Source organism: Condylura cristata, unplaced genomic scaffold (assembly GCF_000260355.1).
Source record: "Condylura cristata isolate star-nosed mole 26May11 unplaced genomic scaffold, ConCri1.0 scaffold00023, whole genome shotgun sequence".
NCBI classification, from domain to species: Eukaryota; Metazoa; Chordata; class Mammalia; order Eulipotyphla; family Talpidae; genus Condylura; species Condylura cristata.
The window spans coordinates 5126645-5139798 of record NW_004567124.1 but is presented as its reverse complement, the minus strand read 5'-3'; the positions used below and the strand labels follow the sequence as shown (position 1 = coordinate 5139798).

Genomic DNA, 13154 nt, shown 5'->3' with positions numbered 1-13154 from the left:
ACTTGGACCTCAAGAGCAAGCAGCATCTCCTAACTCTGAATTGTTCAAATGTTTTACTACTGACTTTGGTAGGAATTCTTCTAAAAAAAAAAAAAGATTTACTTATTTATGCACACAGAACTGGGGTACAGGCCAGAGGTACAGGGGCAATGAGAGGATTCACAGAGACAGAGTGGGGAGCAGAACAGACAGATTGACAAAGTACACTGCTGAGGGGAGCAATGGACAGGTCAGGAGAGTTCTGCCATGCCATGTGAGTCACCTCCAGGGCAGGGAACCAAATTCACACTGAAGCAGCTAACTTGCAATACTGCACTTTAACCCATTGTGCCACAGGAAGGGCTCTTTGGTAGGAATTCTTTGGCTGACACAATATTCAGTATCCTCTCATGCCTGATAAAAACACTACTATATCAAAACTTTAGAAAGCAGTTTAAGAAGAAAAAACAGGGGTCATCAAGGTACAAACTCTGGACAAGGCAGGTAATTTCCCCTGCTTTTAGTCCTCTAGTTCATTGTAATGAATGGGCATTGATTTAATGGTCTTCACAGTGTCTGACTAATCATGATTTAAATCAAACAACCATTCCTTAAGCCCCATTATTTGTCAAGTATTGGGCAACATACTACACATCACTATTCTTCACAAAAATCTGGTGAGGTAGGTTTTTTTAGACCCATTTTATAGAAGAGGAAAATGAAGTTCAGAGAATTGAAGCTACTTGCTCAAAGTCTTACATGAAATGGCCAATGCAGAAGCTGAGCCTGAGGCCATCTGCTTAAACTCAGGCTCTTTCCTCCTACTCTCACTGGGTTTAGCCCATAGAGTCAAATCCTTTCACTTTCTCTGTGCTTCTCCCTTCAGGAGGTGTAATTGAAGCATACGCACCAGCAGAGAGTATCACCAGCTTGACAGTGGACATGCTGATAGAACCCAATGGAGAAGTCAGGGTGCTGTCCACAGGGGACAAGTTTCATGCCAAAGACATCTTCATCACCGCTGGTACTACCATGCCTCAGACCTCAGTGGATCCCCAAGTTCTCACTTCTTTATGCCTCCGAATTGGAAAAGCTTGTAAAATGAGAAATGTCGTTGGTTACTTTTCTATAAACCTGGTGACTTTTATTGATCCAATCACCTTGGAACAGCAGGTAAGTTGACTTCATGCCTTGTAAACTATTGAAATATGTAGAATCCATACTGTCCATGCCCATGCCACAGGAAGAAGAGGGAGACTCTCAGATTCACTGCAAGCTTACTCTGACAAGATTACTCTGTAAATTCAGCATTTACACCTTCCATGCCAGACTTTATGTCTGCAAATAGAGGACTAGGGTCTTCTCATTTGGGTACAAATGGAGTTTAAGTGCCTGCACCTCATCCCACATCACTCTGTTGAACAGGGCTCAATTCGGCCCATTAGCTCCACCAGGTCTTATGGTAAGACTATTTTATGCCATCAAGGGGTCAAACCTGTCTAGAATCTGTTCTTCAGTAGAAAGTCAGTAACTAAAAAGGAGTTAAGAGTCCTGGTTTCTGTTCCTTTTCTTATCAGTATTTACCAGCAATTCAGGTTGTCAATTTTTTCTTTTAAAAGATGTCCTGGAAAGTATTTCATAAATATTAAAAGGTCTAAGTAATAACATAGTGAACATCACGTGTCAAACCTAGCTCAAGAAGTACAGTGGTGCGTATCCAGTCTCCATTCCTGTAGACTCCTTGCCAGGCCTCCTAGGATGAGCTTCCTCCCAGAGGTAGCTCTTTCCATACATTTGGAGCTTTTATTCCTTTCCATATCATTGTGCTTTTACTGTGCACGGATGTGCCCATAAATAAATATAGTTCTATTTTGCATGTTCTTAAACAATTTATAGATTGGAGCATCCTATATATTATTATTCAACCACAATTGTATTTATTCAATGCTTCATCTGTTAGCACACGTGGGCACAGAGGTGGCTCTGATGTACAATATACTAGCTAGTAATTTTTAACCTTTCTTTATTTTGCTGCTTCTCTCCTCAAGTGTTAAAACTTGCTATTTGCTTCACAGGATTCATTTTTAAAATGTTCAGTTCCTCCTCTTTAGTATTGGGTCACCAGAACTCTGTCTAATGAAATGCCTTCCCTCTCCTGATATTCTCTGGCCATCCAGTGCTGAAAATATACTTTAGTTGTTTGATATTCATTATTCTCAGTTTTATGGTTCTCCATTCCAGTCAGATGATGGTTTCAGACTGAGGGTTTATGTTTTGGGCAGTTTTCAACTTGTTCAATAATCATTTTCCATTTGTCTTCCTAGGCCCGCCATCAGTTTTACATTCCTTTTTCAGACCCACATGTTGAGAGAGAAAAGGACAAACTGAATTGTACTCAGAAATCTGCCTGGGGTGGAGAGAGGACAAAAACAATGCCTCTGGTGAAAGAGCTAGGTGGCAGGGAAGTGGGCGGGAGCAAAAGCTGGTGAGGCTGTCTCCCCAAATGTTTTGTCAGGAGAAGGAAGAATTAAATCTGTTGTCCCTGTGAGAGTAGGGAGGATGAAACTATGGGGACAATTTTTTTTTTTTTTTTGCCTTGTAGTTTTTATTTCTTTGAGTTTAGGCATACGAATAACTGCATGCTACAGTGAAAGGGAACTTCTGCAAACAGAACCCAGCCAGACTTACCCCTGCCAGGCTGACCCTTCACTGTGCTGGTTTCATGTGCCACAGCAGCCTTTTCTCATCCAAACTCACTCTCATTTTTTCTATCATTTCCAACAAACATCCTTGGTCTCTCTAAATCCCTCTTACTCATTCTACTATCTCCTGCCTAAGGGCCTTTACACAGCTGCTTCTCTGGCTAAAATATTCTTGCCTCTTCTTTTTGACCTTGTTAACCCCCTTCCCATCCATGACATTTCAGTTCAAGCTACACTTTTGTAAGTGTCACACATCGGTGGTGTCAGTGACGAAACTGGCATGTTATCAAGCTCTTATGCTTACCAGTCTAACAGGTAAAAGAATGTTATCTTGTTTTCCTCAGTAATTATTAGATTACTAGTGACAATTAACATCTTTTCATATGTAATTGTCATTTCTATGACTTGTCTTCATTGCTTATCATATCTCCCCATCTTGAAATTGGACTAGCACAAATGCTGATTTGTAGATGTTCCCTATTTATTAAGGTACTCTTACCCTTTGAATTTGTTACATTTTGCAAATTTCTCCCAGATTATCATTTGTGGTACTTTTCCTTTTTTCTCTTTAATAGCTATTGTTTTCACTAAAATTATTATGTTTTCCTTTGTAATTGACTAATAATATTTTGTGGAAATATATTCCACAAGTGGAATATGCCAATGTCTTATCCTTCATCAATCTCTACACTCAAAACCACTCATCAATTTTTCCAAATCAACACGGTCATAGTCATCATTTTCTATTCCATTGTTCCTTCTATACCTACTAGCTGGCAGTCTATGGCGAGACAGTTTTTCTTCTCTATTATTTATTTGCATCTATTCCTGTGTATATGCTACTTTGAACTTGTAAGTTTCTATTCATTTCCATAAGTTATAGTTTAATGATTTCATTATTTTGATGCTAAAGTCGTCCCTATTTGTGTAGTATGGGGACCCTTCAGAGTGGGTCTTGTGTACTTTTGATGTGCTTTCTATCACCACAAGGTATTCTGAGTTCCTCTTACACTGAGCCCCACACCTAGCATCAACCAAGAAGTCTGTTAGGGAAGGATGCATTTAGCATCTGGGGTTTAATTGCTACATTGTTGCTGGAGTGTCATTGCTTTTGGTCTCTTTCAGTGGACAAAGTTAAGAAATATGGGTTTTATATGTGAACAATAACCACATAAATTTATACAGCAAGCATATATCACTATTCCTCTACCTATCAGGGAGAGAGAGAGAGACTGTGCGTGCGTGTGTGTGTTTGAAGTGAGCATAACATCAGAACTAAATCACTTGGCACTTTTTTCTTATCTCCTCCCAGTTCAAAAAAGAGCCTGCATCTCTTTACAGTCAGTATTTCCTTAGATTTGCTGTTGGGCTCTACATATTCAAGTCTCACAGTCTTCTTTGTAGTTTTATCTTTTTTTTTTTTTCCAGAAAATCTGCTTAACCTGCCCACCATAGCCTCTCTGCTTCCTTTCTTAACACAGCTTTCCTTGCTTTTTTTTTTTTTTAACTATAGAACTTTATGGGGTTGTTCCTTGCCTCCTTTCTTACAGAAAGTCTTTTAGGAACATTCACCATATTTGTGAAAGTACTATCAGCATGGAAAGAAGCTATGTGTATATTTTGCAACTATGATGTTCTGCCAATATCTCAATTCCAACTAATCCCTCAACATTATTTCCAAATTTCCCCTTTTCCACACTTAAAAGTAAATACCTTCTCCAACAGTAAAAAACCCTAGTCTGTTTATCTTCAGCATATTTGCCTATTTGCTTAATCAATTCATTTATTTTTTCAATCTCGTAACATGTAGTCTTCTTTACCGGCCACACTTTTGCTCCTGTAGTCGGATACAGAAGCTTATCGTTTGTGTTTTTAGTATATCTGTAATGCTCTTTATCATACTGAACTTTCAAATAGTCAAATGTAGGCCTTTCTCTAAATTACTTTATTACCTTGAGTTTTCACCTTTCTGGTCTTTAGTTTTCTTAGTTGCAAAATAAGTAGATTAACTTACTTGACTTCTCCCACACATCCACCCACCCGCCTTTCTTTTTATTAAATTAACATTATTTTACAACACTGTATAGATTTCAGGTGAACAGTCTCTCACCCCAGCAACTACATGTGTCACACCTCACCTACCACCAAATGTAGAGTCATCATCCACCACCAACCAACCTGTCTCCTTCCACCTAATCCAGCACCTTCTCTGTAACCATTCTGTTGTCAGAGTCTAAGGATGTGTTCTTCTTTTGTTGAATTAACTGCTTCTTTAAAAAAAAAAAAAAAAGATTTATTTATTTGTTCATACAGAACCGGGGTACAGGCCAGAGGCTCAGGGGCAGCGAGAGGCTTCACCAGAGACAGAGTGGGGAGCAGAACAGGCAGATCGACGAAGTACACTGCTGAGGGGAGCAGCCGGCGGGTCAGGAGAGGTCTGCCACGCCATGTGGTCACCTCCAGGGCAGGAGGGAATCGAACTCATGCGGAAGTGGCTTTAGCTTCTCAGCGCTATGCTTTAACCCACTGCGCCACCAGGGAGGGCCCTAACTGCTTCTTTTAAAAAAAAAATCACAAATGAATGAAATCCTACAGGATTTATCTTCCTCTTATTTCAGTTAGCATAATCCCCTCAAGGTCCATCCAAGTTAACACAAATAGTGAGATTTCAGCTTTGTATAACTGAGTAGTATTCCTTTGTACCCATCTTCTTAATCCATTCATCCATTGTTAGACATTTTCATAGTTCTCATAGCTTGGCTACTGTGAATAGTACTGCAGTGAACATAGGGCACGTCATACAACATATATCATATATGTCTGCAGCTTGCCAGGGTAAATCCCCAAAAATGAGGATACTGAATCATACGGAAATTTCTTTTTAGTTTTTTGTAGGATCTCAATGCTATTTTCCACAGTGACTGTACCCATTTACATTCTGTCCAACAGTGCACAAGTGTTCCTTTTTCTCCGTGTCCTTGCCAAGGTTTATTATTTCTTCACTTTTGTTAATACCCATTTGAACAAATGTGACATGAAATCTCATTGTGGTTTTGATTTCCCTAATGACACAGCTTACTTCATGTCTGAGGAAATCTCCAGTTTAAAAGACTTCTTATTTCAATAATAGTTTCAAAGTCCTTTTTTTATTCAAAATTTAATAATAGGAGTCTACATTTTAGCAATTATCACTAGTCACAAAGGCCTGTGTACACACATATTAATCAAAATATCAAAAATACTAAAAAAAATATTAAATGGTCCTCCCTGGTGGCACAATGGCTTAAAGCACAGCACTATGAAACTCTCCAAAGCCACTGCAGCATGAGTTCAATACCCAACCAGGGAGGTGACCCACATGGCACAGCAGACCTCTCCTGTCTCACCTGCTACTTCCCTCAGCAGTGTACTTCAGTTGATCTGCCTGTTTTGCTCCCCATTCTGTCTCTGGTGAATCCTCTCACCACCCCTGTACCTTTGACCTGTCCCCCAGTTCTGTAAGCATAAATAAATAAATGCTTTTTAAAAGCTTTAAATAGATTAAATTCCAAGATAGAATTTTTAAAGCAAGTATGGTAGATAGATAGAATCAAATACTTTGAAAACAGTAAAACTTGTGTTTTTGAAGAATATTTAACAGAAAACTTCATAGAATAGTGGAAAGGGAAAATGTGTTATTGATACTATATGCACTATGATGACATTTTATTTTAAAATTATTTATATTCATATTCAGAGCAAAAAGAACCCCCCAAAATACTAAGATGTTACAACTATTATTTCTAGATTAGAGGTTGAAGATATAATAGGCAGAGTAATGACCACCCCTAAGATGTCCATGTCCTAATTCATGAAACCTGTAAATATAACCCATTCATTGGCAACATGTATGTGTGATTAATTTAAGGATCTTGAGATGGAAAGATTACCCTAGACTATCTACGTGGTCCAAAGTAATCACAAGGCTTCTGCTGGCTTTGAAAATGGAGGAAGAGGCAAACCAATGAATGTGGACAACCTCTAGAAGCTGGAAATGGCAAGGAACAATATTTCCTCTAGGGCCTGCAGGAGGATAACAAAGCCCTGCTGACACATTAATTTTAGCCCAGTAAGACTTCTCACTTCTGACCCATTAAGCCACGAACTATATGGCAACTTGTTACAAAAGTAATAGAAAATTAATACAGACAATGCTGTGTGCTTTTTGCATTTGCATTTTTAAAAATAAGCACATATTATATTTGCAATCAAAATATATCTATAAATAATAATCATTATAAATTTACACAGAATGTTATAGTTTATAAAGCACTTTCACATACATGATCTAACTCACCTATATATATGTTTCATGAAAGACATGAGAGGCAAAAATACTGAGGTGACTACATGAATATCAAATTTTTGCTCTCTAGTCCCAGGGGATCCCCATAACTAATCATGCTGGTACAGCAAGAGCAAAGAAGATCAAGAATCAAAGAAAGATTAAATGAGTGGTGTACCAGGAATAGGCCCACCATTGTGAATCAACTCCAGATAAGTATGGAAAATCCTGTCCAGACTTAAGGAGATGAGAGTGAGGTTTAGGATAATAGAATGGAGGAATAGTTTGGGAAATGTAGAGTATAAATATCAGACAGAACACAGGATCCTTTTAGAATACCGGGATAAGGGCCAGTCAGAAACAGAACTGGGAGAAGCAGAGTACAAAACTGTCCTGCCAGTGGACTTATGTCCAAGATCTTGTCCAGTGCCTGAGGAATGGGGAAAATCCAAGCTTGCAAGGACTCTGTGCACAGGATACACAAGCAACAGGTAGTCATACAGGAGATCTGGCCTTTCCTCAATAAGGGGAGGAGTTTTGCCCCATATTGTGCTGGAGGGATTTAGCCCTTAAAGACTTTAAAGAGAGAGTGACCCTATTCTGGTCCTGTGTTAGAAGTTGAGGGAACAGATTTAAACAAGATATACTCTGGCATGAGAAGCTCATTTCACACTTGACATCCAGTTTCACTTGATACACATGCACTCACACCTTTGTTTCTGTATCTTTATTGTTCTTAGGCATTTAATACCATCTCTGTGAGATGTTTAAATCCTCTAGAAAATGCACTCAACTTTTATCCCTTTGGGATATCTGACACAATGACAATCACATGGCAGCCAATTAACTGATATACTTTTGGAACTTCTAGATGACCTAGGTACATCATTTATTCACTTCTGGAAAATTCCAAGAGAAAGGACATGTTTGAATATCTATTATGTTAAAGTCATTATGCTAGAGAGGTTCCAAAGATGCAAAAGACATGGAAGTACCTGACCTTAGGGAGACAGTTGGGGAGACAGATTTGAAAAATGAATTATAAGAAAAAGCTTAAGTAGCAACTACACAGAACAATAAAAGAAACATCAAAAAGGTAACATCAGTTTAACTGCCAAATGATTTGCTATGTGAATTCAAATGAGAGAGAGATCCCTTCTGTTTGGAACAATCAAGAAAGATTTTTACAGAGTAGGTGGGATTTGAACTGAAAGATAATTAGGATTTTAAAGGAGTTAAGAAAGAGTATATTCCAAGTGAGAAAGATGCTGTAACGGGATGGTGGTAGGAAAGCACAAAATATACATGAATAAAAACAGCAACCTGGGTCCTTCCTGGTGTTGCAACGGTTTAGGACACAGCACTGCAAGCTAGGGGCAGCCACTTCAGTGCGAGTTTTATCCCCGGCCCTAGAGGTGACCCACATGGTGTGGCAGACCTCTCTTGACCTGCCCGCTGCTCCCCTCAGCAGTGTACTTCTTCTATCTGACTGTTCTGCTCCTCTGACTGTTTTGCTTCTCACTCTGTCTCTGGTGAAACCTCTCACTACCCCTGCACCTCTGGTTTACATCCCAGTTCTGTATGAATAAATAAATAAATCTTTAAAAAAAAAAAAAGCAACCTAAGTCTTACAAACATCATATCTGACTTGCCACGTATAGATATGCATTTATATGTCATTCTCCAGTTTCTTGTTTATATTACAAATGCTTTTGTTATTAGATAGTATAGCTGTGAACTTTTGAAATAACTGCCTGTTATGAGCATCGATAGATGATTTTTTTTTAAGAAAGGGAGAGTTTGATGGAAAATGGCTGCAGACCACTAGCAACATAAGGAAGTGAGACTTGTTTCAATAAGTGATTGTGAAAAGACAAAATGGAGATCCTGATGTACATCAGAGAACATATCAGAAACAGTCCTAAAAACTGTTTCTAAGAGCTTCTGAATCAAAATATTTCTGCCTAGAACAGAAGAAAAGGGAAATATTTTCATCAGGCTGGGGAATGAGTTCGAGCACCAGTCTTTCTACAAGCCAGTTGTGATCTTCAGGCAATTCACTAGCCCTCTCTGAGTCTTGTTTTTCCATTGACAAATGGTAGAATTCTGTCCTTTCTCAGAGAATGTTCTGAGAGGCTGAGCAGGAATAAGGTACTGTTCTTATTAAATCAAATGGCATAATCACATGTAAAACTATCACCCGAGCCCTCAGCAGGTTCTCAAACTGTGAGTGGAATCTGAATTGAATTAGCATTATTTTTAAAAGTCAGTGAACATTATCATCATCTCAAAGTGAGATATAAGCATCAAAAATGAATATATTTATTTCAGAGACTGGAAAGGAACAAGATCTACAAAAATATCATAATTCCTTCTTATTCATTGCTATATTCCCAGACTAGCCCCATGTCTAGCCTAGAATAGATCCACAATAAATATTTATTAAATGAATGAATGAATGTACTCTCATTTGCAAGATCTCCCTATCTCTGTTTTCAAGATATACAAAGGAATACACCAAAGGAGCTCAATGAGATTTGCTTTTTCTCTTTAGGGAAGGTATTTTATTTATATATAAGAAGGTTAACAGCGTATATCTAAATTAAACTTTAATAGGTCTTTGGTATAAACAGAAGTGCCTATTATTCAGTGTTTTTAAATGCTGCAATAGGCACATTGTTAATCACAAGTTAATACCTAGTGAAGGGAAAATAGATCCCAAAGGGTTTTGGAGCATTAAAGTAAAAGACCTGTCCCTTTAAAAGGTCTACATCTTAGTGTCAATGAAAGAGACCTGTAATATACAAGTAATAGTAATGTTGATAGTGATGATGATGACTTCTGCAATAAGCACACATGCAATGGTGACAGTAAATTTTACCATGAAAATTACAGTTCTGTTTCTAAACACTGGTAAAGGCAGGTAAAGCTAGTGGGCAACTCTGCTCTCCATAATGTCATATGGAACAGTCCTTAAATGATCAGTTAACCCCCTGTACATTATAAACCTTGACTTTCAGAAAGATTAGGCCCAAGCTTAATAACCTTGGGTAGAACTTTAGTTGATCTACATAAAATAGACCCAGTTCTGTTAACATCCAGCCATACCACACAGGACTTCTTCATATGCCCACTCCCATTAAGGAGAAAACTCCTCCTCTTGAATAAAACCCAGGCACTTCTCTCTGGACTTGGGGGGCCTTTCATTTACATCACCAGCTCCATAACCAGGATAGGGCAAATCTAAGCATTCACACAGCATTTTATAGGAGGTGCCACATTTCTGCAGGACTGAGGAGAGCAGTGGGTAAAAAGGAAGGAAAAGCCTCCCTCCTAACGCAAAGAAAGACCAGAAGATTCCCCGCTCACACTGGGTTAACAGCTTGTTCTCCACCATCACAGAAACATAGCTGAGTAGCTCCTTCCTACTTCTGACGTTCAACTGTAAGCTTTGAGAAATCTCAAATAAAAACAAGATGTTTTTGTGTGACAAACTTTGCCTAGCAATGTTGCCAACATTCATTTTAGCAGTAATTTTATCTGTACCATAATGTTGGGGTGACAAAATACTAGGCAATTTGCTCTGGTCTTTCCTACTTCTTAAAACAGCCCTGATGAGCTCGCTCCCACCATTTGGCACCAATTGCTTTTGACATTGATCATGGCCAAGTACTCTTCAGGACAAACAGTTGGCCTGCCTAGTGACTCCCACACTCCACAATGTATTCACAACCTGCCTCCCACATGCCACCTTCACCCCTACAACGTCCTGTCCTTTCTTTTCTGTCAGTATACAACATCCCTGCTTCCAAGATATTTAAAAATCCCACTTTTTTGTGGAAATCCACCTAAATTAATCCCAACCTCATTTTATGCCCTAAGAACTGAGATATAGTATTGATTATATATAGTCATAATTGATTATTTATTGAATGTTTGCCATATACCAGGTACTACTATGTATAGTTTACATGTGGTATTCCTAATCCCAACACCCTGAAAAGAGAGTATCATTGTCCCTTTTTTTAATGAATGAAGAAACTGAAGTTAGAATGTCACGTTCAAGGTCACATAGCTATGAAGTGGCAAATCCAGGAATCAAGTCATGACTTAGTCAGCTGCCAAGCCTGTGCTCTTTCTCTTGCAGCAGACACTGTGGTACAGCACTGAATTTATGGTGACTTCCTTTGTAAGTCTCGCCCCCATTTCAACCACCATCACCAAAAAAAATGTACGTTTCTTTTGTATATCCTCAATATGCTTGTTGAAGTGAGCTGAACAGCTTAAAGCCAAAAAACACATCTCCTATTTTTTTAATATATTCTGTCCTTGTGCTCAGCACATAAGGTAATCATTAAATGTTAATGACTAAGCGAAATGGAATAAAATCAGTGTTGTGGTAGCCATTTTTAAGCTTTAAAAGTTTAAATGAGCAAGCCCATACACGGCACCACAGCTGGGAGTGCCATATTGCCATTAAGCCAGAAGGTGGATTCACGGGATGGGAACATTGAAAACAGACACCACAAGAATGCTTGACTCAGTTTTCCAAACCACTTTCTACAAGTAGCTACTCTCTTGCTACAAGTACTCCTCTCCTTGCCTACCTCTACCCCCAAGATAACTTCGCAATGATTAACCTGCTCTTTGAGAAGTCCTGGGGAAACCTGTTTATAAGAGTTTAGAATAACCACTAAGTCTTGGGCCAAGGCTGGAGGTGATGTGGGCAATGGGAAGAGTCATTCACTCCCGTTGAGCAGTTACAAGTGTCAGAGAAGTGCCATCCAGATTCCATCAGGGGCTTTATCTTTTGGGATAAATGCCCGTTGTTCTTATCATTAGATTGATGAAATATAATCACATATTCCACCACATATGGATATCAAAATGTGTATTTGATGAGGAATAGTGTCTTATGCTAATTTCTGCTTCCTTTTGCTTTCTTTGCTCATAGCACAAATTTTCCTACTTTTTGCCAAAACCTTACTATGTAGCTTTTTAACTTAATTAAATATATAGGCAATTACTGACACCATCTGTCTTCGTAGAAAAAGAACAAGAAGTGACACAAAAGGCTGGGATTCTACAGGAAATATTTAGCAAGCAAAATCTTCAGTTCCACTATAGTTATATTTATTTTTAGAGGGCCTTATGTTATTTTAAATGATTTGTGTATTTTAGAAAGAATGGATTTGAGCTATACTTACAATATTGTGACTCTGGTATGATTTTTTAAAAAGAAAATATCAAGTAATCCATTGCTTTTTCAGTAAAACAAAAACTTAAACATGCCGTTGAACATCTGTTACTAGTACAGTCTAACACAGCACTTAAAATCCTTTAAAATCCCTGAAAACCTTTATAAAGTTACATGAATCTTTTGCATAAATAGAACTGTTTTAACAATATGTATATTCCTTTAAACATACAGTTTGCTTTCTTAAACATAAGATTCACTGTGCTGCCTTCTCATTCCAAGTTCTTCTAAATAAACACCTGAAATGGCTTTGCTTCTGGAGGGAGTCAATTTCCCACTAGCACATCACCTTCTTAGTCCACTCCAGAAAACTAGAAAAGGTTTTTTTAAAAACCTTTTCAGTTTCCCAAACATATATTAATATGTAAATGTTACCAAACCAACCCACTGAAATTTGATCAAGGGCTAAGTCCAGGAACCTATACAATGTACAAGGCCAAGAAAAAGGAAACTCACCTCCCAGAGGGAGAACACAGGCAGGAAATCCAGAGAAATTAGTGAGACATTTCAGGAGGCTCCAAGGGGAACACAGAGTTCCTCTGACATTGGCAGCTACCACCCAGGAGGACACCTAGAGTCTCCTCAGCTCTTCCCTGAACTGGAAGGAGTGGACGTGAGCCCCACATCTAAGCCACTAAGTGTCCTGCCCTCTGTAAACAGAAGTGTGGAGGACAGGATACATCTCTAAAGAGGCTCACTATCAACAAGGCTTTTCAAAGAAATAACTATAAAACTTCCATTCATATTAAAGACCTACAACATACCAAATAATGTGCTATCTCAGACTGGGGACAAGAGAAACATCACCATATGTATTTTGTATTTTTATTCACTTGTTGGTTAAAGAAATATCACAATTCTTTTCTGAATTTGTATAAAACACTTACCAAAG

The 13154-nt window shown here is 38.4% G+C and overlaps 1 protein-coding gene and 1 pseudogene across 1 annotated transcript in view; one reads left to right on the top strand and one right to left on the bottom strand.

The window, feature by feature from the left end:
• Positions 1–13154, top strand: part of IQCH (IQ motif containing H) — a 96841-nt gene that overhangs the window by 44806 nt on the left and 38881 nt on the right. The window contains exon 7 of the mRNA XM_004687511.2: positions 866–1152. Within this exon, the coding sequence (XP_004687568.1) occupies positions 866–1152 (287 nt within the window). The remainder of the gene's footprint in view (positions 1–865; positions 1153–13154) is intronic.
• On the bottom strand, positions 3895–4256 carry LOC105853973 (annotated as a pseudogene).